The sequence below is a fragment of the Panthera onca genome, chromosome B1 (genome assembly GCF_046562875.1).
Source record: "Panthera onca isolate mPanOnc1 chromosome B1, mPanOnc1 haplotype 2, whole genome shotgun sequence".
Lineage (NCBI taxonomy): Eukaryota > Metazoa > Chordata > Mammalia > Carnivora > Felidae > Panthera > Panthera onca.
Window position 1 is genome coordinate 34,247,700 of NC_138342.1, and position 25,509 is coordinate 34,273,208.

A 25,509-nucleotide genomic window follows, 5' to 3' on the forward strand; every position below is an offset into this window, starting at 1 on the left:
AAGATTAATGTATTTTGTAAATATAGCTCTAGACTTTTATGACCAACTCCGATGAATGTGGTCAATGATCACGCTTAGGAATACTGGTTTAGGTGGGAAAAAGCAGGTGAGTGATAAAGTAATGACCCAGGAACTGAAAAGCTGGGCCTCAAGTGAATTCCAACAGGGAGCATGATACGATGGCAGACTCCTTGACTACGCCGCCAGCTGGTTCAACAGGGATTCTTCCAGGCAGATAATGGCATATGTTCTGGGGTATGTTTATTTTTTAAAAGGTTCCTTGTTGGGGCACCTGGGTGGCTCAGTCAGTTAAGCATCTGACTTTGGCTCAGGTCACGATCTCAACGGTCTGTGGAATCGAGCCTGTGTTGGGCTCTGCGCTGGCAGTGTGAAACCTGCTCGGGATTCTCTCTCCCTTTCTCTCTCTCTGTACCCCTCCCCCTATTTGTGCGCGCGCTCTCTCAAAATAAATAAACATTAAAAAAAAAAAAAGATTCCCTCTAGTCATAGCTCCCGGGAGTCAGGAAATGGGATGGAAGGCTACCTTGTCCCAGTTATTGGTCCAGATCTTCCCAAATTAGCTGCCATCTGAATTTTCAAGTAAAAAAATGACTGGAATCTATACTCCACTGAAATAAGAATACTGCTTTCCTTGTAAAATGTGTCGCATCCTATACCATTGCATGATAGTAGTAGCTGCCATTAAAAAACTGTGCTGGGTAACAGGGTCATTATCTCTTATATAACTACCGATGAATAAAAGCAATTTGAGTACCATTAGGAAGAATGAATACACTAGCATAATAAAATATAAGCGACAATTGGAAATTCCTAGAAGTTATTTGATTAGTTTACTTCCATTTAGAAGAAAACACATCATTTTATATACTTGCTAGCTTTGTTCTTACAGTTTCCATACTGAGCCTATGTTGCAATGCATTAAAAGATTTTAAATATTGAAGAAGTCCTAGAAGGATCATTCTCAACAATTTAAACTGTATTTTTTTTTAAAAGGACACATGTATTTGCCATGATTTTCCAAAATTAATATGCCTATTCAAACATGTATTTACAAGAAAATCTACTCCCTGCCCCTAAATTATCACAGTGTGATTAGATGGCCTCTAAAAATTAGCTCTGAGTTCCTAATTTTCCTGTGTGAATTTAGGTTTTTGACTGTTTTGTATAAAAAGGATACTACCTGTCACTCATACACCTCTACTGAGCTTAGTGTTTATTCTATTATGTTTTATTTTAGTTCTCTGTTGAAACAGATCATGCAGTGTTATGTAAGAGAGAAAACAGCTCGGATGTACATAAGGAGTTTAACTACAGAACTGAGGGACTTTAATAGCTATTTGTCCATAATTTAAATCTACTTACTTAAAAACTCAGAATTTACAGAGTGGTTTGTATCCTAACCAATATGGATTCTGTCAGATTCATCTTTCACTTGCAATCCTATCCTATGTTTAATTCAAACTATTATCGAGAGGCATCTGGGTGGCTCAGTCGGTTAAGCGTCCGACTTCGGCTCAGGTCATGATCTCACAGTTTGTGGGTTTGAGCCCTGCGTTGGGCTCTGTGCTGACAGCTCAGAACCTGGAGCCTGCTTCAGATTTTGTGTCTCCCTCTCTCTGCCCTCCCTGTTTGTTCTCTGTCTCTCTCTCTCTCTCTCAAAAATAAACAAACACTAAAAAAAAAAAAAAAAAGACAAAATGTTATCGGAATTGCTTCTTCCTTATTACACTACTGTGAGGCTAAGAATTAAATCCCACACCACACTGTGTGTGGACTAGCATCCATCATGACACAAAGAAACGGATATACAATAAAATTATGGTGGTTTTCTTAAGGCCTGAATTTAACTAGCATAGATCAAGGAGAATACTGAATCGGGGAGCTCTATTCTAGACAAACCCAACAATGGCCAAGATGCTGTTTATGGAGACTCACCACCGACACTTCACTGTTCATACGTAACTGTTCACAGGCTATCAAGTACAATGCTAGATGGCAAAATTTGACATAGTTTTAGTTTCCTGTTATAATCAACTAAAATATTTTTACATTATGCTATTACTAGAGTCATGCAATTATTACACGAATACAGGTAGGTCCAATTGATTCTTCTATCTTATTTTAACGATCCACTTTTCCACTACATGAGTGAACGATAAAAAGCAAACGTCATTTTAGCAAACCATGTTTAACATCAAAACAACCGTCTATCATTGATATTTGTTAAAATTTTAATATTCAACTGCTTCTCCGCATTGAAAAACATGGAAGTGTGTCTGACCTGGAAGTACTTCTGACATGGATCACTGGACGCCAGCAGTGGAGCAGGAAATAAGTTATAATTTGAAATCTGAAAAGAGGGATCATTTGAGAAATTAAAACCCAAATAACAAAGCATAAAAGAAAAAAAGCATAGCATTGAAAATTCTTCCAAAAGCTGTCAAAAATGTTAATTTTTGGCAGATAATATCAAAATTTGTGTTTATTTATAGTTGATCACAACACATTTGACTGAAATTTGAATTTCTGCTCAACCACATTTTCCATGAACATTTCTTGAGATTTTTTTTTTCCATGCCAGGCTAGAGTTATCATCTATCTATCTATCTATCTATCTACCTACGTGTCTCAACTTTCCAATGCTTTTTCTCATTAAAAACACACAATTCAGAAGGCAGTAGGGAAAAAAACTAGTACATTTCACCACATAAGAATCTAAACATTCTGTTTGGGAATAAAAAGTGACTATAAATACAACAGAGACAAAAAAAAAAACTGAAAAAAAAAATAATACTATGACTAAAAGGGCTAATTTCATTTATACAGAAAGATTACCTTGAAATTATTAAGAAAAACATAAACAAGCCTATAGGAAAATAAGCAAAGAACAGGACAAGTCCCCAGAGAAACACAAATATCCAATAAACACATAAATAACTAACCTCACTCAAAAGTAAAGAAAATGCACATTTAAATAACAAGGACTCATTGGTTTTCCTCTACTGGCCTGCAAAGATTAAGAAGCTTTATAACACGTAACCTAAAACAACAACACTGGAAAAAGGAATTTTCAAAACTTGCCAATGGGATTAAAATCCGGCAAAACTTTTTGAAGGGCCATTTAGAAATATCTGAGCAAATTTAAAATGCATGGACCCCACTGTACAGCAACTGCATTTTTGAGAATTTATTTTACAGATAAACTTACATGGACTCTTGTTCTAAAAGCAAAAGATCAGTAACTAACTGTTCTTCAGTGGACATCTGGTTCATTAAATTATGATACATCCGTACAAAAGAGTACCGTGCCGCTATTAGGAAAAACAAAGTGGGTCTACATGAACGGATATGAAAGGGTCTCAAGACATAGCACTATGAGATGAATAACATGCACAGCAGGGCAAAATCGCATTTGAGTAAAAATCTGAAAAGCCTATACATATATATATGCAAGTAAATACATACATACATACACACATCATACACACATACATACACACACACACACACACACACACACACACACACACACACACACACACCCCCCAAGCATCTACACAGAAAATTTCTTAAAGGAATAGAAAAAGAACTAGACACAGTGGTAAACTGCCAGTTTACCAAATTAGATATATAATAAGGAAAACTGAAAACAGACCTTGTTTTCAATGAGCTGCTATCAGGAATATCACTTGGAATGATAATCTATTATATTAATTCAAATGAAGATACTGTAAGATTCCATTTATATAAAGTACAAAAACAGGAAAAACTTATCTATGTCAGGACAGTGGTTTACCCTGGAGGGCAGGAAAAAGGGAGAAGCAGGAGGGCAGCCTCTGGGACGTTATGATACTAAGCGCTGTTCCTTGATCTGGATAATGGAAGCTCACCAAGCTCTACCCTCACGTGCAAAATTCTGTATGCTCATTATAGTTCTGTGAGATGTTTCGTGAAAAAGTCAAATGCTGGCGGTTTTCTAAAGCATTATTCAAATTGTACAACTTTATATTGTGAAGACTAAAGTCTACTCTAACCTTTCCAAACTAGTAACCTTTAATGGGCATTACCCCCAACTTTATGATTCAGATAATGACCTGACAACTTGGTCTACTGACCCACAATACATTTTTAATTATATTTCCACATATTGTGTGTAAGGCTCATTACTCTGGTATAATTAAAAGGGTGGGTTTATTTTAAATTGTCCTGAAACAGCAAAACATGCTGCCTTTATGTACCTTTGCTTTTGTCCTATGCCTTTCTCAGCTCCTGAAAAGTATTTTACAATTTTCTTTTTTTTTTAAGTTTTTGTCTTCAGTGCACCTTAAGTTATAAGTAGAGACAGATGTGAAGTGACAGCTATTTTAAGAAAATGAATATCAATAAACAGAGAAAAAGCTAAGAAGAGGCATACTTAGAGGAGTAAAAAGGCTTGAACAAACGCTAAGAATCTGCATACTTTTCAGTGCATCTAATCTTTAAAATAAAAAAAAAATATTCCTTCTTCCCAACTTGAAACAAACTCCAACTTCTATAAAGGTATGAACAGACATTCAGATAATCACTTCATATTTTAAATGGTCCTCTGCTATTATTATCTGACCAACATTTATTCCATATGTGCATGGGTTATGCTAGGAGCGGGGGATACTTCAGTGATGAAAACACCATTCCCCACTCTCATGGAACTTATAGACAGACCAGTCAGGAAGATGGACATTAATCACAAAATTATTCACATCGGTGTATAAGAAAAAGAATATTAGACTGGAGAATCAGGATACAGTTACCCGAGAAAGTATAATTTAAGTTGCAATTTGAGGACTAAACAGGATTTAGCTGAGTAAACATTATACACCTACCACATGCAAGGCATTCCCTGGCCCCAGGAATACACAAACATGCAGAGTTTCCCTGGGCATTTATATCCTTGATGAATAAACCTAAACGAGCAACGGTTTCCAGTGACTTTGTGGAATGGGCTAATTCTGCATAAAGAATAACCTGAAAAATATAAAAGCACTCAAGTATGTTTTCTTTTAATTTTTTTAAATTTTTATTTATTTTTGAGAGAAAGAGTGTGACTGGGGGAGAGGCAGAGAGAGAGAGGGAGACATAGAATTCAAAGCAGGCTCCAGGCTCCGTGCTGCCAGCACAAGAGCCTGACGTGGGGCTCGAGCTCACAGACTGTGAGATCATGTCTTGAGGCGAAGTCTGCTGCTTAACTGACTGAGCCACCCACGCACCCCAAGTATGGTTTCAAGAATAATCTGTAGCTGTGCTGTCCAACATGGTAGCCACTAGAAGCAACAGAAGTTAGTAACACTGGAAAGGTGACTAGTGCATCTAAGGGATGCCTGATTTTATTTAATTATAATTAATTTAAATCTAAACTTAGAAAGTGACACTTGATTCTTCAAGGAAACTTCTTGGGTAGGTGAATCTACTTTTTCAACAATATAGTTTATGAAATCTAATACAGATCGAGTATTTCTACTGAAATTCTGCATCCCGGTTGGGTACTAGAAGCGTAAAACACACTGATTTTGAAGACTTGGCATGAAAAAAAGTAAAATATCTCACTAGTAATTTTAAAATATTGATTACATGTTGAAATGATATTTTGGATAGACTGAATTAAATAAAACATATTGTTAAAATTAATTTTGCCCTGATTCATTACTTACTAAAATTTTTTAAACGTATGTTTATTTTTGAGAGAGAGTGAGAGAGAGTGAGAGAGAGAGAGAGAAAGAGAGAGAGCGCAAGGGAGATACAGAATCCAAACCAGGCTTCAGGCTCTGAGCTGTCAGCACAGAGCCCGACGAAGGGCTCAGAACCACAAACTGCGAGATCATGACCTGAGCAGAACTTGGATGCTTAACCGACTGAGCCACCCAGGCGCCCTTTGCCCTTTTTTTTTTTTTTTTTTTGGAATTGTGGTTACTAGAGAATTCTGAATTACATATATGGCTCACATTACTTTTCTGTTGGAGAAGCACTGATCTAGGGAATGCAGACAGAGTTTGAGACAATGCCCTAGTCAAAGTATTATTTACCTTTTCCATAAAAGCGAAGACAGGCAGAAATGTCACCTCAGCTGTAAAGCGAGGGAAGGTCTGCTAGCATTCAGAACAAGTGTCTCTGCTTCCACGAAATCACATACTGAGTTCAAAGACACAGAGACCTGCGTAGGCCACTACAAGCTCCACGTTAAGAATACAGCTGTGATTTTATTTTTTTATTTAAGTTTATTTATTTGAGAGAGAGAGAGAGAGTGAGCACAAGAGGGGGAGGGGCAGAGACAGGGAGAGACAGAATCCCAAGCAGGTTCCTTCTGCACTGCCAGTGCAGGGCCCAATGTGGGGCTTGAACTCGTGAACCGTGAGATCACAACCTGAGCCGAGATCAAGAGTCAGATGCCCAACCAACTGAGCCATCCAGGCGCCCCAATACAGCTGAGGTCTTAAAGCATAAAACTATGTAAGTGAAACAATCTAGTAACCAGAGTTTCCCTTTCAGCAGCGTTTTCACGTGTCCCATTAATGAAAATCCATAACACTCATATGCTTTGTGATAATGCCACAAAAGCCCAAAAAATGTCCAAAAGGACCACAGAAGAACGTCCCGAAGCAGAAATCATGGAAGCACTATTAAACAAATGAATAAGTATATAAGTTAAATACCCACTTGTATTTGGTTCAGTATGAGATTATATGCTTTTTTCCCATGGGATATAAATAAATTCAAATTTTTATATATACCTCACCTTTTCCTGTCATAACAATCCAAACCTCAATGTCTTCATTTTTGTCAATATAATACGCCCCTGACCAAGAATGCCATCTCTCACACTAATCATGCCCTTAGTGTGTTCCACTTGTGTTACTGATTATTCTTTTTATTTGTGTTACTGATTATTCTTTTTATTTGTGATACTGTGTTTGTAATTTAGAATAAAAACTTTTTCCCCTTATTTTTATTGTATATTTTATCTTTTCTTAATTACACACGGTACCTATGAGGTTTCAAGTAGGGAAGAGATGATACAATCAAATTGAATAATTTGAGGTGGGTTTAATTTAGTTACTATTCAAAAAAGGTCGGCAGGGTAGGAAAACCATAAGGGGTAATGCAGACTCCAGAAGCAGCAAGAGCAAGTCACCATCCTTGTCTGAGGGATGAGAAAACTGTGGGCAGAGAGGGCACTGCCCAACACAACTACCATCTGCAATGGGGGAGTCCCAGCCAGCTTTCAGCAACCCTGAATAAAACTGGGATCTTTTCCTGCTCTCACTGCCTGATCTTTTTAACTATAAGGTTGAGAAACTATTCCTAAGTAAGCTAAAGTTATGGGTAATATTTCTTTTTGCAAGAAAAAAATGAAAACTTCCTTGTGTTCATCCATTTAGATACAGCTTAAGTACTGCATCCTTGATAAAATTTTCTTTGAACTACCTGATTGTTTTTTTTAATGCTTATTTATTTGGTGGAGGGCAGAGACAGAGGGGGAGAATCCCAACCCAACCTCTAGAATAAAGTTCTTTTAACCCTTGACAATCTAATACCCAATTGATTCTAGAACCTCTCATTTACTTAAATCCTGCATTGCCTTCAAAGAGTTACTTTCCTGAAAACTCTAACCCACTGTAATCTGATCAGAAACAATCCCTTGCTATAACAAGTTATTTTGTAAGGTCCCTTTACTATCTTGAAGTGGAATTCATAGATAAGTAAACTATATATACACATGAATTCCAGAAAAGGAGAAATAAAAGGAGAGATACAATTCAATAAGCAAATCTCAGGCCCAACTACACTAGCAATCATGATCTATGGGTAGATTGCTGTGAGTGCAACAACTATAAATACAAACTGAGCCAGGCATGTGCTGTGTTGTCAACCCAGAAATCATGATCTGCACTGCTGTCAATAACAGCAATTTCAAAACGCTGAACAACTCTAAGAAAATTCCAAAAAATGTTAAATACAAGTCATCTAACAATTAGAAGGACTTTCCACTTCTAGAATATGTAGTGTATATTAAAGCCATAAAAAATACTTTAGAACTTCTAGGCTCTTGCAATTATAAACACGCTGTTTGCCTACCTGAGTATTTGGTACAGTGTTCATAGGCTTTGCAGAGTGAAATATTCTTTGTTATACAGGGTGCCCTGGTCTCCACCCAGAAATGCAAGTAGGGGGCCTCCTTCCACAGTCCCTAAGGGGCGCTGCGCTGTAGACACTTCCAGCCTCCCCAGCTGTGAAAATTATAACATCAGCACAGAGTTATCTCTCCACTTCCTAACTCTGACACTGAGGTCCTATATGATCTTGAACCAGTACTTCAGGTCTGAAGCACATCTTATTCAACTGCAAATCGTGGTTACCATCCATCTGACAGTTACTACGAGGATCAAATGAGATACACCAGGTTGCCTGCCTGCTTTGCTTAGTGCCTGGCAGATATTATTTTTTCTTACACATATGACCTCTTTTCTCAACAAGGCTGTAAGCTTTCTGAAAGAAAGGGAGGTGTCCTAGGGATCTTTGCATACCCATTGTAAGTGTTCGGCAAACTTTGGTGGCCCACATCTTCTTTCTTCCCTCCCTGCCCTGTCCTGCCCTCTGTGAAAATGTTCATAAATAATAAACGGAGTCCAAGAATGGAGCGAAGAACTACAATTATAATGGGAACTTTCTTTCTGCCATTACTGAAGTCATTACTGTAACCTGCCAAGCATAGGAAGGGCTGTCAAAAAACTGTCGCTTAACCCTCCTGAAAATATACAAGGTTGGATTCGTTGATAAATACTTTTAAAGTAGACATTGCACTCTAGGATGGGACCTATCTCTAAATTCATACTGATTCAATTATCCTTTAAGGTTTCAAATGTTTTTCCCTAAAGAACTTTAATCTCTATTTTCAGATCTATAATTTGTAACAGCTGCATCAGATGACTCCACAGTCGAACTCTGAAAAATCCTTTAAATTGCCTACTGCATACAATACACACAGTTTCCATTAAACAACTAAAGTGTGTAAAGTTTTGTGATGCATACATAATGAAGAGTATTTAGTAAGTATATGCATATGCAAAATTTTATTTTTAGTATTTTGTATTTCCACAGAGAAGTAGAGGTGTGGCATACCATATTTCACTCAATGAAAATAACTTGATTTTTTAAAAAAAGTTTTGAGATATGATTACTAGTAACAATTTCTTGCCATCCACATACCTGGGAGCTATATTATCTACTGTTAAGAATCACTGTTCTGGAAAAGCCTAAATTCTCCACTTACATAACTTAAAATAGAAAAAAAGTTCTCAGCAATAAAGATGCAGGGACTGATCCTATCTCTAATGTCCATATCTTACACAAAAACCCGTAAGGACACTGATTTGTGATTCTAGCTCTTTATCTTACTTGATTCGGTGTTCTCAGTGCCAGATTTTAAAACCAATTCCAAGAACACTATCAAAAAATATGCGCAAAGAAAACTCTGTTTCCTGGAATGTATCCCAGGGGGGAAAATACCAAAATTGGAAAAGAAATACTTTTAAAACAGAATAAAGGTAGACTTTTCCATTTATGAATTACCTTTATAACTCTTAACAATATTTTTTTAAATGAAGCAAAAGCTTTGATTCCTCCGCAAATATATCTGACCCCCATTTTTCACACTTCAAAGGCATGACACCTGCAGTTTAGAAATAACAGCAATATTTAATGCTTCTAAGAAGTACCAATTCAAAATATGCTGCTGGATGGCTTTGGAGGGTGGACTGCATCAATGGCCTCAATTAACACCTCTCTGTATCCTTTCCCTCTGCCCCCTAACTTTGTAGCCCCTTCCCACTGACTATGGCCTAGCTGTGTGGCTTGCTCTGGTCATTAGGAGGTTGGCAAATAGAATGATACAGGAGCTTGAAAAGCATGGCCCACTTCCAGCCTCTTGAAAAACGATTAAGATCTGTGCTACTGCCATGAGAACACATCCACGTTGGCCTCTCGGAAGGATGCTGGAGTCTTAGGTAAGATAGATGAATCCTCTTGGCCGAGGCCATCTTAGACCGGCCTAAGCCAGCTGCTCATCAAACACGTGGAAGAGTGTTGCCAAGGGCTGCATGCTGGGCCTGCAGCTAACTGCAGGACCATGAGAGAGCCCAGCAGATACCGTGAACATCCCTCGGCCATCCTGTAGATACCAACGGCTATTGCTGAAGCTACTGAATTTTGCGGTGGTTCATCATGCAACATTACTGTGGTAATAGATAAATGATACATGAATTATACCCACAACAGTCAAAATGAGATAACAGGAGAGCCGTTGGGATTAAACCTCAATCAATCCAGGGCAGGTATGCTGCTGTGTGAGGATCCCACTGTGGGGAACCAAGTTCTTCCCTGCCCTCCCTGGGTTACAAAGGAATGTCTTGATCAATACAGGCTTCATCTTTGGTCTCTCCCGTTGTTCATACACAACACACAACCATGTACACTCAGCATGTCAGAGTACCCTGTGATGGCAAATTTTAGGGATGTGTCATAAGGTCATACTAGAAGCATTATTTCTACTAGGAACAAAATCAGAAACAAAAAAACAATAGGAAACTGAATTACATCTCTACGGTGGAGTATTATGCATTATTTAAAAGTGAGGAGGGGCGCCTGGGTGGCTCAGTCGGTTGGGCGTCCGACTTGGGCTCAGGTCATGATCTCGCGGTCCGTGAGTTCGAGCCCCGCGTCAGGCTCTGTGCTGACAGCTCAGAGCCTGGAGCCTGTTTCAGATTCTGTGTCTCCCTCTCTCTCTGACCCTCCCCCGTTCATGTTCTGTCTCTCTGTCTCAAAAATAAATAAACGTAAAAAAATAAAAATAAAAATAAAAAAATAAAAGTGAGGATGTTCTATATATAGTTATCTAGAAAGATCTCTATTAAGTATTATTGAACAAAAAAAACTAGCTATAAAACAGTGTGATGAGTATACTGGCATTACATACACAGTACTTTTAACTTTTCCGTATGTTTGAAAATTGTCATAATGAAAAGTTAAAATAAAGGTAGCAGGCATAGTGTCATTCTTTCATAAATTTAAAAAAAGTCTTTTTGTGGTAAAACACATTTAGAAAATTACACAAAACAAATAGTTTATTAGTTATTATAAAGAAAACACTCTTACAACTACCACCCAGATCAAAAAAAAGACTTTTCTAGCCACCCCAGAAGGCCCTCCATGAACTTCTTCCATTGTTCCAAAAGTAAACAAACCTATCTTGAACTTACAGTAATTATTTCCTTGCTTTTCTTTATTATTTCATTACCCCACTGTATGACCTTGGTCAATATAGTCAATTCTTTCCCATTTTTAAAAATTTCATAGGTCTTTTAAGTTACATGTAATTTATGTCCCCCTCCATCTTTTTCTTTACCTTATAATTTATTCATTAGAAAACCCAGATCTGAGTAAGTCATGGCATGAAAGGTACAGCATAGGAAATACAGTCAATGGTACTGTTATAGCTCTGTATGGTGACAGATGGCAGCTAGACTTATGGTGAGCATACCATAATAGAGAGACCTGTCAAACTGCTATGTTGTACACCCGAAACTAATATAACGCTGCATGTCACCTCTACTTCAATTTTAAAAAGTAAAAAAAAAAAAAAAAATCAGGGCCAGATGAGCTATGGAGTTTCCACAGTATGGATTCTGCTGACTGCATACTCACAATACAAGTGAACACGTTGCACTGTCCTCTGAATTTCCTGCAAATTGGCAGCTGGATTCAGAGGCTTGAAAAAATTGAGAAAAAATTGAGATTCAATCCATTTGGTGGGATGCTCTTTCATCAGGAAGCACATAATATCTGGCTTTCACCGATTTCTAATGTTTGCAGTCATTGTCACTCACCGTTTGGATCCATTAAATAGAGATTGAAAAAATGGTAATATTTTAATTCTCTCATTTCATTTTCATTTGTTGAGTGGAAAAATTTTAGGAGATTCTTCCCATCATCTACTACATGGTTATCCAGTAGTCAGTTCACATAAGAAAGGCAGGATAAATACTCGACTCTTTTCTGACTACTTTCAAGGTTAACAAATTGGTGTTCCATTAACCTCAGATGGTAACCAATAATTTTTTTTTCATATCATGAGAGGTCATGGATTTAAACATATTCACAACCCTCATTTCTGAACCTCAAATCGTCCCAGTTTTTACCACTAGGATCATCTTTAGGTTGGCTCCTGAGTTCTTCTGACATGGCCCCAATCTTTGATAGCTTCCTTGCTACTGCCTAGGGATGTTACAGGCTCATCTTCTCTTTCCCTGGTTATTTTTGGTGTTGAAAGCTCACTCTTCAGGATATTTCTTAGGAAGAGCTCATAGGAACAATATTTCCTCCCATGACTTGTTTCTGTCAGAAAGTCTGAGAACAACCTAATTCTGTTGTTTTTCTCTTTTTGTCTACATACCCAAAGGACCTTTTCTCTTGTTTTGGTTTTTTTTAAGGCAGTATGTTTACTAGATTATCTTGACATGGGTTGTTCTAGGTTGATATTCTAAAATACATGGTTTACTCTTTTTTTTTTTAAGTTTACTTATTTTGAGAGAGAGAGAGAGAGAGAGAGAGAGAGAGCGAGCAGGGGAGATACAGAGAAGCAGAGAGAGAATCCCAAACAGGCTCCACACTATCAGCACAGAGCCCAATGCAGGGCTTGAACTCACTAACCATGAGATTATGACCTGAGCCGAAACCAAGAGTTGGACACTTAACCAACTAAGCCACCCAGGCACCCCGTTTCTGAATTTTTCTAATTCAGATGTATGCTGTTCTTTCTCGCCTTATATAATTTTGAAAATAATCCTTTTACTCTCTTTTGAAATAGTATACTTTAATTTTTTAAAGCATGTCTTTTTTGGCATGATTTCATTGTCCATAAGAATATTATTCTGTTCCTTTTTTTTTTAAATAGTATGTTTGTATGGGATGTAGTAATCTTGCTAGTGTTCTGTACTTCTATAAAATTTTATAAAAGTACAAAACACTAGCAAGATTACATCCCATAAACTCACTATGAAAAGAGAAAGAATAAGGAACAGAGTGATATCCTTACAATGAAACCATGCCAAAAAGACATGCTTTTAAAAATTCAAATATAATATACTATTTCAAAAGAGGGTAAAAGATTATTTTCAAATTATATAAGACATAAAAGAACTGCACACATCTGAATTAGAAACATATATGTATGTATGTGTGTGTATATATATATATATACACACACATATATAATTTACATAGTCTCTCTTTTATTACCTTTCCCTCCCCTATTTGCAAAGCTCTATGAAGGCAAGGACTACCTCTGTTTCACTCATCAGTATATTCCTAATGTCTGGCAGATGGCAGATGTTCAATAAATAGTCCATGAAGGAATGTATAGAATAGTTCACTAAAATGTTAACAGCAGTAATCTCTGGGTGGCAGGATTTAGAAAAATGTCTTCCAAACCTTTGTGTGTTGCTGATTTGGGTAAATTCTTTTATGAGTGAAGCATTTTCATATTCAGAGCAAAGAGTTATTTATTGTCAATGTGAAAGAAGGAAAGTTTGTACATGAAACTCTCTATGTACATACTATACATTGAAAGGAGGGAAGGAAAGAAGGAAGGAAGGAAAGAAGGAAGGAAGGAAGGAAAGAAGGGAGGAAAGAAGGGAGGAAAGGAGGAGTAACCCCATCTCCCCATCCCTCCCACCCCCTCACTGCATATGACTTCTATTCATAAAGGAAGCCTCTGGCGTCAGAGGTGATAAAGCTTAGTTTTACTAAGAAAGACTAGGTTTAGAGTTGGTGAAAAGGAAGACAGCAACCACCCATCTGCCTTCCATGCTATATTTGACAAGATTTTACTCTGCAGCTCAGAAAACATGTTAATAGGACTTCTTGTGGTGGAGAGGAAGGGATTAAAAAAGCAAAGAACCTTGTTGTGATAGTTTGGCACTATATCGAAAATGGCACACAGTGCCTGCAATTCATGGAACAAAGATAACATCTTTTCATAAAATCTGCACTCCAAGACATCCCAGATACACAACCAAGAAATGCCGATGGCAGTGACGTAAAAGCACCAAACAGAACAATCCCAAACAAGAACGAGATGAAGCCTTAATTTGCTTAACTGGGCCTTCATATATCTATTAGAGAAAACATAAGAGATGAACTGCCTCATAAAACAGATGGTCTTCTCCAGCTCCCCCTTTAAAAAAAAAAAAAAAAGATAATTAAAGGAAACGAAAGAGTAAGGATCTTGTTAAATTGGCTAAGGAAAATGATTTCATTTGAAGTAGAACGCATGAGTTTTTGGAGAAAGGATTTCAAGTTTTCCCTCGGAGCTAACACAGGTCATTTGGCAAAGCCTACCTGAGAAGCGGAAGGCCCTCCTAGGGCAAAAGCCTCCTAGACAGCAGGGAACATCCTGGCAGGCCCCATTAAGAAGCAAAGAGAAAGGCTGAGGGGTAACATGGCCTTGTTGAAAGAGCACTGGATAGGGAGTCAGGACATATGAAATCTGACTTCTTGATTCGTGAGTCCAAGGAACCTACTTCACTTAGTCACTTTTTAATTTTTCTTAGAGAAACCCATTATTCATTCCCCTGTCCTATCTTGGTAGTAAGAATAAATGAGATAATGAGAAAAATCTGTATAACAAAGACTGCAAGTGCAAAATTGTTAGTTTATACTGGAATTCTGTTTCTTTGCTAGATATAAACTCCACTGTGCAGTACTGTTGTACGTTAAAAATCGGAGGGAAGGGAAATGAGGGTCCAGGTACTCGGAACCCAACAGAAGATGACTATGTCCACGTCTGTTCTTTAAGCTCTAAGACACTTTCTTGAGGAGAAGGAGAAGCAGATAAAAGCATACCCTGGGGCTCCTGGGTGGCTCAGTCAGATAAACACCTAACTCCTGATCTCGGCTCAGGTCATGATCTCACAGGTCCGTGGGTTTGAGCTCCACACTGGGCTTTGCACTGGCAGCGCAGAGCCTGCTTGGGATTCTCTCTCTCCCTCACTCTCTGCAACCCCCCCCCCCACCCCTTGTGCACTCTCTCTCTTTCTCTCTCTCTCTAAATAAATAGTTTTTTTTAAGTATACCTCAAAACAACTCAAAATTCTATGCCAGACTCTTTTTTTTTTTTAATGTTTACTTATTTATTTTGAGAGAGAGAGAGCACATGCATGCAAGCGGGAGAGGGGCAGAGAGAGAGGGAGAGAGAGAATCCCAAGCACGTTCTGCACTGTCAGCACAGAGCCTGACAGAGGGCTCAAACCCACGAACCGTGAGATCAAGACCTGAGCCAAAAATCAAGAGTCGGACACTCAACTGAGCCACCCAGGTACCCGCCCCCATGCCAGATTCTTTTTTTTTTTTTTTAATTTTTTTTTTTTTTTTTTTTTTTTAGCGTTTATTTATTTTTGAGACAGAGAGAGACAGAGGATGAACGGGGGAGGGTCAGAGAGAGGGAGACACAGAATCTGAAACAGGCTCCAGGCTCTGAGCTGTCAGCACAGAGCCCGACGCGGGGCTCGAACTCACGGATCGTGAGATCATGACCTGAGCTGAAGTCGGCCGCTTAACCGACTGTGCCACCCAGGCACCCCCTCCATGCCAGATTCTTAACTGAGACAATGATAGGAGCCAGGAGTCTTTTATGGTCTTGGCTGGGATTCATCCAAGAAAGGGCATTGCCCCCAAATGTCACCACAAATGACATAATGCCTACTGAGCCTGAGTTTTTAACCAAAGCTTAGCAGATAATATTAAGCCCTGGGTAATAGTAACTATTGTTGAAGGCTTCTTCTGGGCCAAATAAACATAAACAGTGTGCTCAGTGTCTCTCAGGTCTGACAAGCCCTAAGAGATAGACACCATTTTTCTCATTTTACACAGACACGGACCTAAGGCAAGGCTGAGAAACCTGCAAAACATCAGATGGCTCAGAAGCAGCAGGGCCCAGGCTCTAAATCTGGTCTGCTGATTCTAGAATCCTTAGGTTTGTATTCTACTCCACTGCCTCTCCCAGGAAGTAGAAAGAGGGATGGGACTGGTAAAGCAGAGACTCCAAAGATCCCATCTGCGGAGATTATCAATCCCTCACCCACTGGTTCCAGAAGGTGAGAGTCATAAGCAAGCAATTAGGAAATGGCTTCTCTTCACCAACATCACAAAAGCACCACTGAACTTCCTTTTTGACCTCCCTCCTAATTACCTCTGGACCTCTTCTGTTCTCTCTGCATTCTTGAAATCCTTTCTCCTCTCTCCTTTGGACTTTGCCTGACGCTTCTCATATCACTTCCCCAATTCCTCTTCATGAAAATCAAATCCATTCTATGTTTCCAAAAATTACCATTAAATCTCCTTTCAACACATAATGCATAGGAATCAATTCTGATTTCACTATAGTGGCATAGAGACATTTGGCAATTGTCTTAATGAAAACAATTTCATTTGTTGTTTACCAGGCATTGTCTTAAGACTTCATACATATTAACTGTTTCAATTCTTGTAACCACAGTGTGAGTAGGGAGCTATCATTATCTCCATTTTATAGATGAAGTAACAGACAGCGAGATACTAAGTGCCTGAGGTCACACATGTAGCAGGTGGTGAAGTACTTTGTTTACAACCTCTCTGAACTTCAGTTCTCTCATCTTGAAAATAAAAATATTCACTTCACGTTGTTACCAGGCAGAAATGGAATAAACATACATAAAGCAGGTTATGACAATAACTTAGATTCCCCCTTCTTCCTCTAGCATTTCCGGGATCATCCTAAGGTACAGTCCGGAAACTTTCAATTAGATGAGAACACCGGGAGATAGGAGGAGTGCTCAGTTTCTTTCGGACGTGTGGTCTCATGTGTGAGTCACACATGCTTGTGAAGTAAGTACTACGATCCCCGTGTTACAGATGAGGGATTCCAGAACTTGAGGGCATGGACACTCTGCTGGTGACTTGAACCGGAATTCGAACCCACATGTGTATATTGTCTCTCCATCGTTTTGTAAGGGGCTCGAGGGGACAGCCCAGCCTTCTGGCTCCCCATCTTCATCACAAAGCCACAGCCAGGAGAATAGGGTTGCATAAATTCCACACGCGGCCAGTGCTGATGCGACTGCTTTACCTTTCCCGGAGAAATCAAGATGGCGAACCATACTCAAAGATAAAAATAGGTGCAGTCACATTTAATGATCTGACACAATTTCCACCTCCTCTGATAAGAAGAAAAAGGAGAGAGGGAAGGCAAAGAAATGATGAAAGGAAGGAGAGAGGGAAAGAAGAAAATGTCCCAGGCTGCGGATGATAATGAAACAAAACCCAAAGTGGCATCTCTGTGTTGGTCTCTCGTCCACTTTTGGATTTTTTTCCACAAGAGTGTCAGCTACTGATCTTGGAACAACCTGCTGTTCCTTCTCAGCCCTTCGGCCAGGGGGCTTACAGTTACAGAGGCCTCAGAGAAGACCAGGAACGGGCCGACCAGGAACACTCTTTCCAGAAAGGCAGCCGGAGGGAAGAAACTGGCCCCGCCCTGCCCCGCAAGGCCGCCACCAGGAACAGGGCGTTCCTCTCAACACAGGATGTCCACTCACACACGCACACCGCGGTCCTCCTCTATCTCTAGCCACCTTCGGCTCTCCTCGGCTCTCCTGGTCAATGAGGAAAGCGGAAGGCAAGAAACACTGCCAGGGAAGCCAAAACAAAGGAGGCCCCGAATGCAGGCCACACCCACCACCGTGCCTGCCCTCACACCCACTATTCTTAAACTGGGAAGAGGACAAGCCACCTTAGAATTGTCTTAAGATGGCCTTAAAAAAAACTGTTTAGACCTCCTCTGGGCCCCGCATCACAATGACAGAGGAGCTCGAGAGGGTCCATAAACTCAGAAATATGTTAGGACACACTGACGTGGATCTTTTTTCCAGATGGTTTTCTCAAGTTAAGAACCACTGCACTACTTGCTCACAGTGAGAAAACATGGCTGGGGAAAAAAAAAAATCGTCACCCCCCCCCCCCCCATATCCTCAGCCCCCTGGTTCAGTGAGGCAGACCTCCAAGCAAGATCTCAGCCATGCTGTCCCACCCTGGCCCCCATATCCACTTGGGGTCTGGCACCAGAGATCCATGCTTAGGAGCTACAGGCATCTGAATTCTCATCCCTTCACTGCCATTATAGAACCTAAGCCAGGGTTCTATGAACTCTCTGGGAAGCCTGTAGTCCACCTCTTGATGGCTGGTCTGCCCTCACTGCAGCCCCCTGCACACTTCTACAGATTTGTCTTCCCAAGAGAATCTGCCACCTTTATCACCACCATACCTACGGCTCCAGGCCATTAAAAGTGGGACCATAGGGGCAAACCACTTGGGTCTGAATTCTGTCTCCATCACCTCCTATGGGTGTCTTTGAGTAAGTCACTTAACCTCTATGCCTCAGTTTCCTCAATTGTAAAATGGAGATGAGAGTACCTACACCAAAGGCTTGCTGCAGGAATCAGGTGTGTGCATGAAACACTCAGAATGGTGGTGGTATAGTCAGTGCTATGGAAGTATTAGCTATCAGCAGCATCAGCATGACTATTTTAAGAGTTCTCCACTGGCTACCAAGTAAAATCCCCATTCCATCCATAGGCTCTCAAGACCCTCCATGTACTAACTCCAGCTTGCCTCTAATCTCTGCACACATAAGCCCTTCCTCTACCACCTGACCCCCAAAGGGGCACCAGACTGGGCTCCCCACCCTTCTACTGAACCTACTGATGTCCCATCAGTGCCTATTGAACCTTCACCATATCTGAAGGATGAGCCCAAACACTGATCACACCCAAGACATTGTCATCAAGAATTCCAGTGGACATGGGGCGCCTGGGTGGCTCAGTCGGCTAAGCATCTGACTCTTGACTTCGGCTCAGGTCATGATCTCACAGTTCATGATACTGAGCCCCACATCGGGCTCTGTGCTCCCAGCACAGAGCCTGCTTGGGATTCTGTCCCCCTCTCTATCTGCTCCTCCCCCACTTGCTCTCTATCTCTCTTGAAAAAAATAAATTTAAAAAAATTCCAGTGGACAGTACTGAAGGTGTTAATGCATCTAGCAGGTTTTGTGGTCCTGCCCCTACCTGCCCAAGAGCCATCTTTCTGGTTTACCACAAAGAAATAACCTTTGTCCTCTCTGGGACTTCGTTTCCTAGCTGCAAAATGAGGCAGTCAGAATCGATGGCTTCCGAAGACTTATTTTGAAGGCCCTTGGGGTTACACGATGTTTCGTTGTTCCTTTGGAATAATCTTTCATTAACGAAGCAGAAGATGTATAGGTTAACCACACACATTTTAATTTTTTGAAATGAATGACTGAAATTGTTTTAGGTCTTAGGTTCCAAGGTTATGAAAAAAACTAATTTTACTAGATGCTGTCTAAAATTTCTCTTTATAATTGGAGGATGTTATGACTTATAATCCTTTTTTCCTAAGAGCTTAGAAGACCATTTTTATTTTATACCTTAAATTATCTCATGATGCCTACCACAGTACCACTTCAACCTTCCACGTGGAAAACGATGCGCTGAGTTTTTGCACTAAGTCCAAGCCAATAAAAAAGAAAACCCAAATTAATTCCCCTACCCCTATTTTCAGCAATGCAAACTTCCAGGATAAATGGTTTTCCATAAAAGTACAGAACTAGCCCCCAGATTTCTTGAAATCCCCAGGGTGGAACTTAGCCATAAAAAGTTTGAAAAGAAGTAGAAAATTTAATAATACCATTACCCTGAAATCCAATAAAGCCTGTTGGAGCTTCACATTTTTAAGAAATCAGACTATTTATGCTATTACCCCTAGTACTGCTATAGTTTCCTACAAAGCCATAAATATACACAACGTAGTTCACCAGAACACTGACTAAGACTATCATAAAAAAGGCCATAAGGAAGATACCGGCCATGAAGCATGGTTCCATGGTACTTGCTACAGCAGGTTCGTGCAGGCTAAGTTCATTTATTTTGAAAATTACATTTCTAAGTCCACAACTCATCGCTTTCAACTGTGAACAACTTTTAATACAAGTTAGAATGTCCTTTTCAGAGGCAGTTTTCACACAAGCTAAAGGTCATACTGAATATCACAGAACAGTTACAAGGCAATCACGGCATACGGGAAAAAGCTTGTAACATCTGTAACTTCTACGATCACTGCATTCAGCTTTAAGTCTCAGAAAACCTAACTAACGGTGAATTCAATAAATAGGAAGTAGTTGGGAAGCTCAGGGTTACTGGTGTCAGTTCAACAGTAACAATGTCAGAGCAGATAGCTCGGTGATGCTTTTGGCTTTTCCTTCGTGCTTGTTACCTCATGGTGACATGAGGGCTGCTATGCATTCAGACACCTTATCGATATTCAAGGCCGAACACGGGCGAGAGCAAGTAAGGGCACTGACAGGCTCACGTGTCCGGTTTTATCAGGATAATAAATGCTTTCCTGGAAACCCCACTCCCATCCCACAGGACTTATTCTCAGGTCTCACCAGCCAGAACCAGGTCACATGTAGCTGGTGTGAACCAGTTACAAAGAACTCTGGGAAATCGGGGGTCAGGACCCACACATTGGCTTGGACCATCACAACTAGTGTCTGAGACTGACCACCATGCACTCTGAACTAAATGCAGAGTCTGTGAGCAAAATTGGAGCAGGATATAGGCACTGGGTGGGCAATTATTTGTCTCCATTTTGAGTCTCCATCTTGAGGATAAGAAAGTCATCCAATAAATAGAAAAGACAGTTACACAGTTATTTCCTAAGTGTTTTTTGCTCTCCATCTCAAAAGCATCTGTTACATATAAAGTAATGTTTTACAAATTCCAACACCTATAAAAACAAACAAAAACTGGTTAATCTTTAGGTTTGTAAGTTCTGGTTTTTCTCTCTACATATAAACAGATGAAAATTGACAGCCGGATGGCCAAAAGGTGAGTGCTGTGAATACTCATCAGCACCTCAATGAATTCTACAGAGTTCTACCTGAGGTTTCACCTTTCGCTAGGCAGAAAGGCCATTTTAGCTGAGATACAAACGTTAAGGATAGGGTTAAAGCATCCTAAATGTATTTTCCCCACTCTGTTTTCCCTCTTCTCTCATCCACCTCACGATCCTGCCTGACCAAACAAGCGCATCTCTCTACCACCCTGGATCTCCTGTGGGATCATGACACCACCACCACCCCCCCCCCCACACACACACACATAACATTCAGTGCCTTCCCACTGCTCTTGGGAAATTATCAACACTCCTTACGAAGACTCTCAAGTCTGTTCACCCTAGCCTCCTTCTCCAATCCCATCTGTCACCATGCCCTACCATGCCCGTTATGCTCTGGACATCCTGGCCTCCTTTCCATTCCTTGAACTGTCTCCATTCTCACTGACCACAATGAGATTTCCTCAGTTCTTCACACAGCTGGCTTCTCCCATGCTTCAAATCACAGATCAAACACCACTTCTTCAGGGACATCTCCTTATGTCACCCGATGTCCTGTGGGCCCTGTCCAGTAACTCTGTCATGCCACTGACTCCTCTACAGCACAGACCAGAATCCATAATTATCTTCTCCGTTGGGTGGCTTTCCTCTTGTCTGCCTCCGTCACTAGAATGAATGGAAGTTGCAGGGAAGCGGCCACCTTACCTACCTTACTCACTGCTCTGTTCCCAGAGCCCAGCACACAGAAAGGCTCTAGGCTGTTCATTCTGCCATCCTGCTTCTGGGGCCATCTTGATGCAGCGGATCTCCAACTTCCCCATAGGTCACTAGCTCCCTGAGGTAGCCACCAAACAGACACTGCGTCCCCAGGAACCTCCCCCCTGCAGTCCCGACCCGGGAATCTCCTCTCCTGCCAGCAGCATCTCTTGCTTGCAACCCCTTCCTCCTCCTCTCACAGCTACTGAAGCAGGCAGCACAGTGGTCAGGAGCACAGACCCTGGAGCCAGACAGCCCGGACTCAAATGCCAACCACACTGGTTACGGAGTAGCCTTAAAGAAGATACTTATCTCCTCTGTGCCTCAGTGTCCTCATCTGTAACTGAGTGATGGCAGCAGCACCTTTATCACAGACAGATGCCGGGAGGACTAAAAGAACATACGTGAAGTTCTTACGACAGTGTCTGGCTAGATTAATAATATAAATAACTCATTATCATGAACATGTTCTTTGTCTTCACGGGGCTGTATCCTTCCCTTGCAGTCCCGTTTCAACAGGTCCCTCCATGATACCCCACTTCATGTGCACTTCAAATAACACCATGGCACCTGCAACCCCATAGCTGCTCTGCCACCTCCGTGATCTGCATCACATCTGTTCCCAGACCTCGGTCCTATGGAGGAGGAAGTCAAAATCTGGGGTCTGGGTGGTCCTTGAACTTCACTGATCACACATATCCTTACTGGCCTCCCCCTCCTCTAAGCTGCTACACCACGTGATTTGATTTTGCTAACTGTCACCTTTGGTCATGTCTACAGATGAAAACATGAACTCTCTGAGGATAGTATGTAACTCTTCTCCATCCTTGGGGAGACAGCACAGCATTAAGTATAGTAGGTGCCATATCAATCCGTATCTATTAATTGGCTCGGATCCGCCCTCCAGCCTTAACTCCACCCTGTTCCTCAATCAGAAAAAAAAGGGGAAGCTTTTTTTAAGCCTTGCTTAAACTGGACCCTTCAGTGGAATGAACACGGATTTCAAAAACAAAAGGCTTCTAGCTCCTGACATTGGAAAACAACAGGAAATCCTCTTTACCCTTAAGCAAGCCCCAGTCACAAGAATAGAATGGTAGCAGGTATGCATGATTTAGCTACATCATGTTGGAACTATTGGTATCAAGTTCCAAATAAGCAGTATGCAACATAAGCCATTTGGGGAATCTCAGACCCTGGGAGATGGGGATCAACACTTCCCATGATTGGACACTCCTAAGAAAGAACTCTAAGGAGAAAACAAATGTAATTCCACAGATGTAAGTATTTTCCATAAAACTGAAAGGGAGAAAATGATTTAAAAGTCTAGATATAGGGGCTCCTGGGTGGCTCAGTTGGTTAAGCGTCCAACTTCAGCTCAGGTCATGATCTTAAGGTTTGTGAGTTTGAGCCCCGCATCGGGCTCTATGCTGACAGCTCAGAGCCTGGAGCCTGCTACAGATTCTGTGTCTGCCTCTCTCTCTCTCTCTCTCTCTCTCTGCCTGCCACACTCACACCCTGTCTGTCTCTCTCTCAAAAATAAATACACATCGGGGCACCTGGGTGGCGCAGTCGGTTAAGCGTCCGACTTCAGCCAGGTCACGATCTCACGGTCCGTGAGTTCGAGCCCCGCGTCGGGCTCTGGGCTGATGGCTCGGAGCCTGGAGCCTGTTTCCGATTCTGTGTCTCCCTCTCTCTCTGTCCCTCCCCCGTTCATGCTCTGTCTCTCTCTGTCCCAAAAATAAAATAAACGTTGAAAAAAAAAAATTTAAAAAAAAAAAAAATAAAAAATAAAATAAAATAAATAAATACACATCAAAAAAATTTTTTTAAAGTCTAGATATACCTTTAACAAAACATTCTCTACAGACAATATGCAATAGTGCGTGCTTGCTATTTTCTATTTCTCTCCACACATACACGTAAACACACAGGCATGCATACACACACACACACAATCATTAAAGGAAAGTCTGGAGAGTACAGAGGCTAACAACAAACTGACCTATCTCATGACTCTGAAAGATGCCAAGTCATTCCTTTCAGAATTCTATGGGTTTCATTTTGCAAGGATTTTTGTGACCTTCTTTCAGGTCAGCAGAGTTCACTTCCCCAGAGAATAATTTCAGGTTTGCATAAATGAGCAAAGTGTCCAGCAAACCTGGAAAAGTAACTCTATCTGCTTTGTTTTCAAAACTGCCCCGTAAAGTCGCATATTTCTCTTCTTTCATTTCCAGAGGTGGCTCCCAGAAGATGGTCTTAACCTCCTAAAGTTTAGATGGAAGATTTCCTCTCAATTACTGCTTTCGCAGGAAGTTCTGTGTCCACCTCCCTGAGGACAACACATTCTTCTCATCTCTCTCTGCGTCAAAATCTACCCACATATACAGAAGACTAATCCATCCCACCATCTGAATTTTCTTCTTCTGAAATTGGGGGAAAGGCTGTTCAGAAGCCCCTAGAGTTGTTGTCCCAAAAATGCTGGGTATGAGATTTGCAGGTACTCACCACACTATGCAAACAGGTTCCTTGTTCATGGAACAAGAAAGTTAGTCTGTAGAAAATAAAAAGGGAAGTCCCGCTTAGTTCCCTCCAAGGACTGTTCTGCCATGTTTTCTAGGCAGACACCAAACAGGCTTCTTTCCAGGGTGGCCACTCCTACACTGGTGAAGACTTGACCCAGGGCCTCTTGGTTCTGCTCTCTCTTGTTACTGCAGGGAGATGCTAAACCCAGAGCATCCACGTGAAGAGGAGAGTTTTTCATTACCAGAACGAAATAAATTTTGATGCAATGTTTCATTTTCTTGAGCATCTTTTCATTTATTTATTTTTAAATGTGTATCCAAGTTAGTTAGCATCTAACGCAACAATGATTTCAGGAGTAGATTCCTTAAGCCCCTTACCCATTTAGCCCATCCCCCCTCCCACAACACCTCCATCAACCCTCTGCTTGCTCTCTATATTTTAGAGTCTCTTACGTTTTGTTCCCCTCCGTTTTCATATTATTTTTGCTTCCCTTCCCCTATGTTCATCTGTTTTGTATCTTAAATTCCTCATATGAGTGAAGTCATATGATACTTGTCTTTCTCTGACTAATTTTGCTTGGCATAATACCCTCTAGTTCCATCCATGTGGTTGCAAACGGCAAGATTTCATTCTTTTTGATTGCCAAGTGACACTCCATTGTGTGTGTGTGTGTGTGCGTGTGTGTGTGTATACATACATACCACATCTTCTTTATCCATTCATCCATTGATGGACATTTGGGCTCTTTCCATACTTCAGCTATTATCGGTAACGCTGCTAAAAACACTGGGGTGCATAAGCCCCTTCAAAACAGCGCACCTGTATCCCTTGGATAAATACCAAGTAGTGCAACTGCTGGGTCATAGGGTAGTTCTATTTTTAATTTTTTGAGGAACCTCCATACTGCTTTCCAGAGTGGCTGCACCAGTTTGCATTCGACTGATGCAATATTTCAAACGTCCACCTCAGAAGCAGACTACAGAGGGAATTTTAAGACAAAAAAAACCAAAAATTTGCAAAGAAGGGATTTTAATTTAGACTACTGAACTTTAATTTCTCTCTCCTGAGAGATAAATATAGAGCTGTCACCTTTCTTTATTACCATTAACATCAAGATGTAACCTTTACTTACTAGACACGAAGACAAGCTCTATTTTATGAGTATCTAAAAATACAGGC

The 25,509-nt window shown here is 40.6% G+C and overlaps 1 protein-coding gene across 12 annotated transcripts in view; it reads right to left on the minus strand.

The window, feature by feature from the left end:
• The window catches only part of APBB2 (amyloid beta precursor protein binding family B member 2), a 381,485-nt gene that overhangs the window by 198,441 nt on the left and 157,535 nt on the right, over positions 1–25,509 (minus strand). For 2 of the 12 annotated variants that reach the window (XM_078446169.2, XM_078446170.2), the window contains one exon: positions 2,303–2,371. The exons of the other annotated variants lie outside the window; for them this stretch is intronic. In XM_078446169.2, the coding sequence (XP_078302295.1) occupies positions 2,303–2,321 (19 nt within the window). In that variant the 5' untranslated portion in view covers positions 2,322–2,371. The remainder of the gene's footprint in view (positions 1–2,302; positions 2,372–25,509) is intronic. 12 annotated transcript variants of the gene reach the window in all.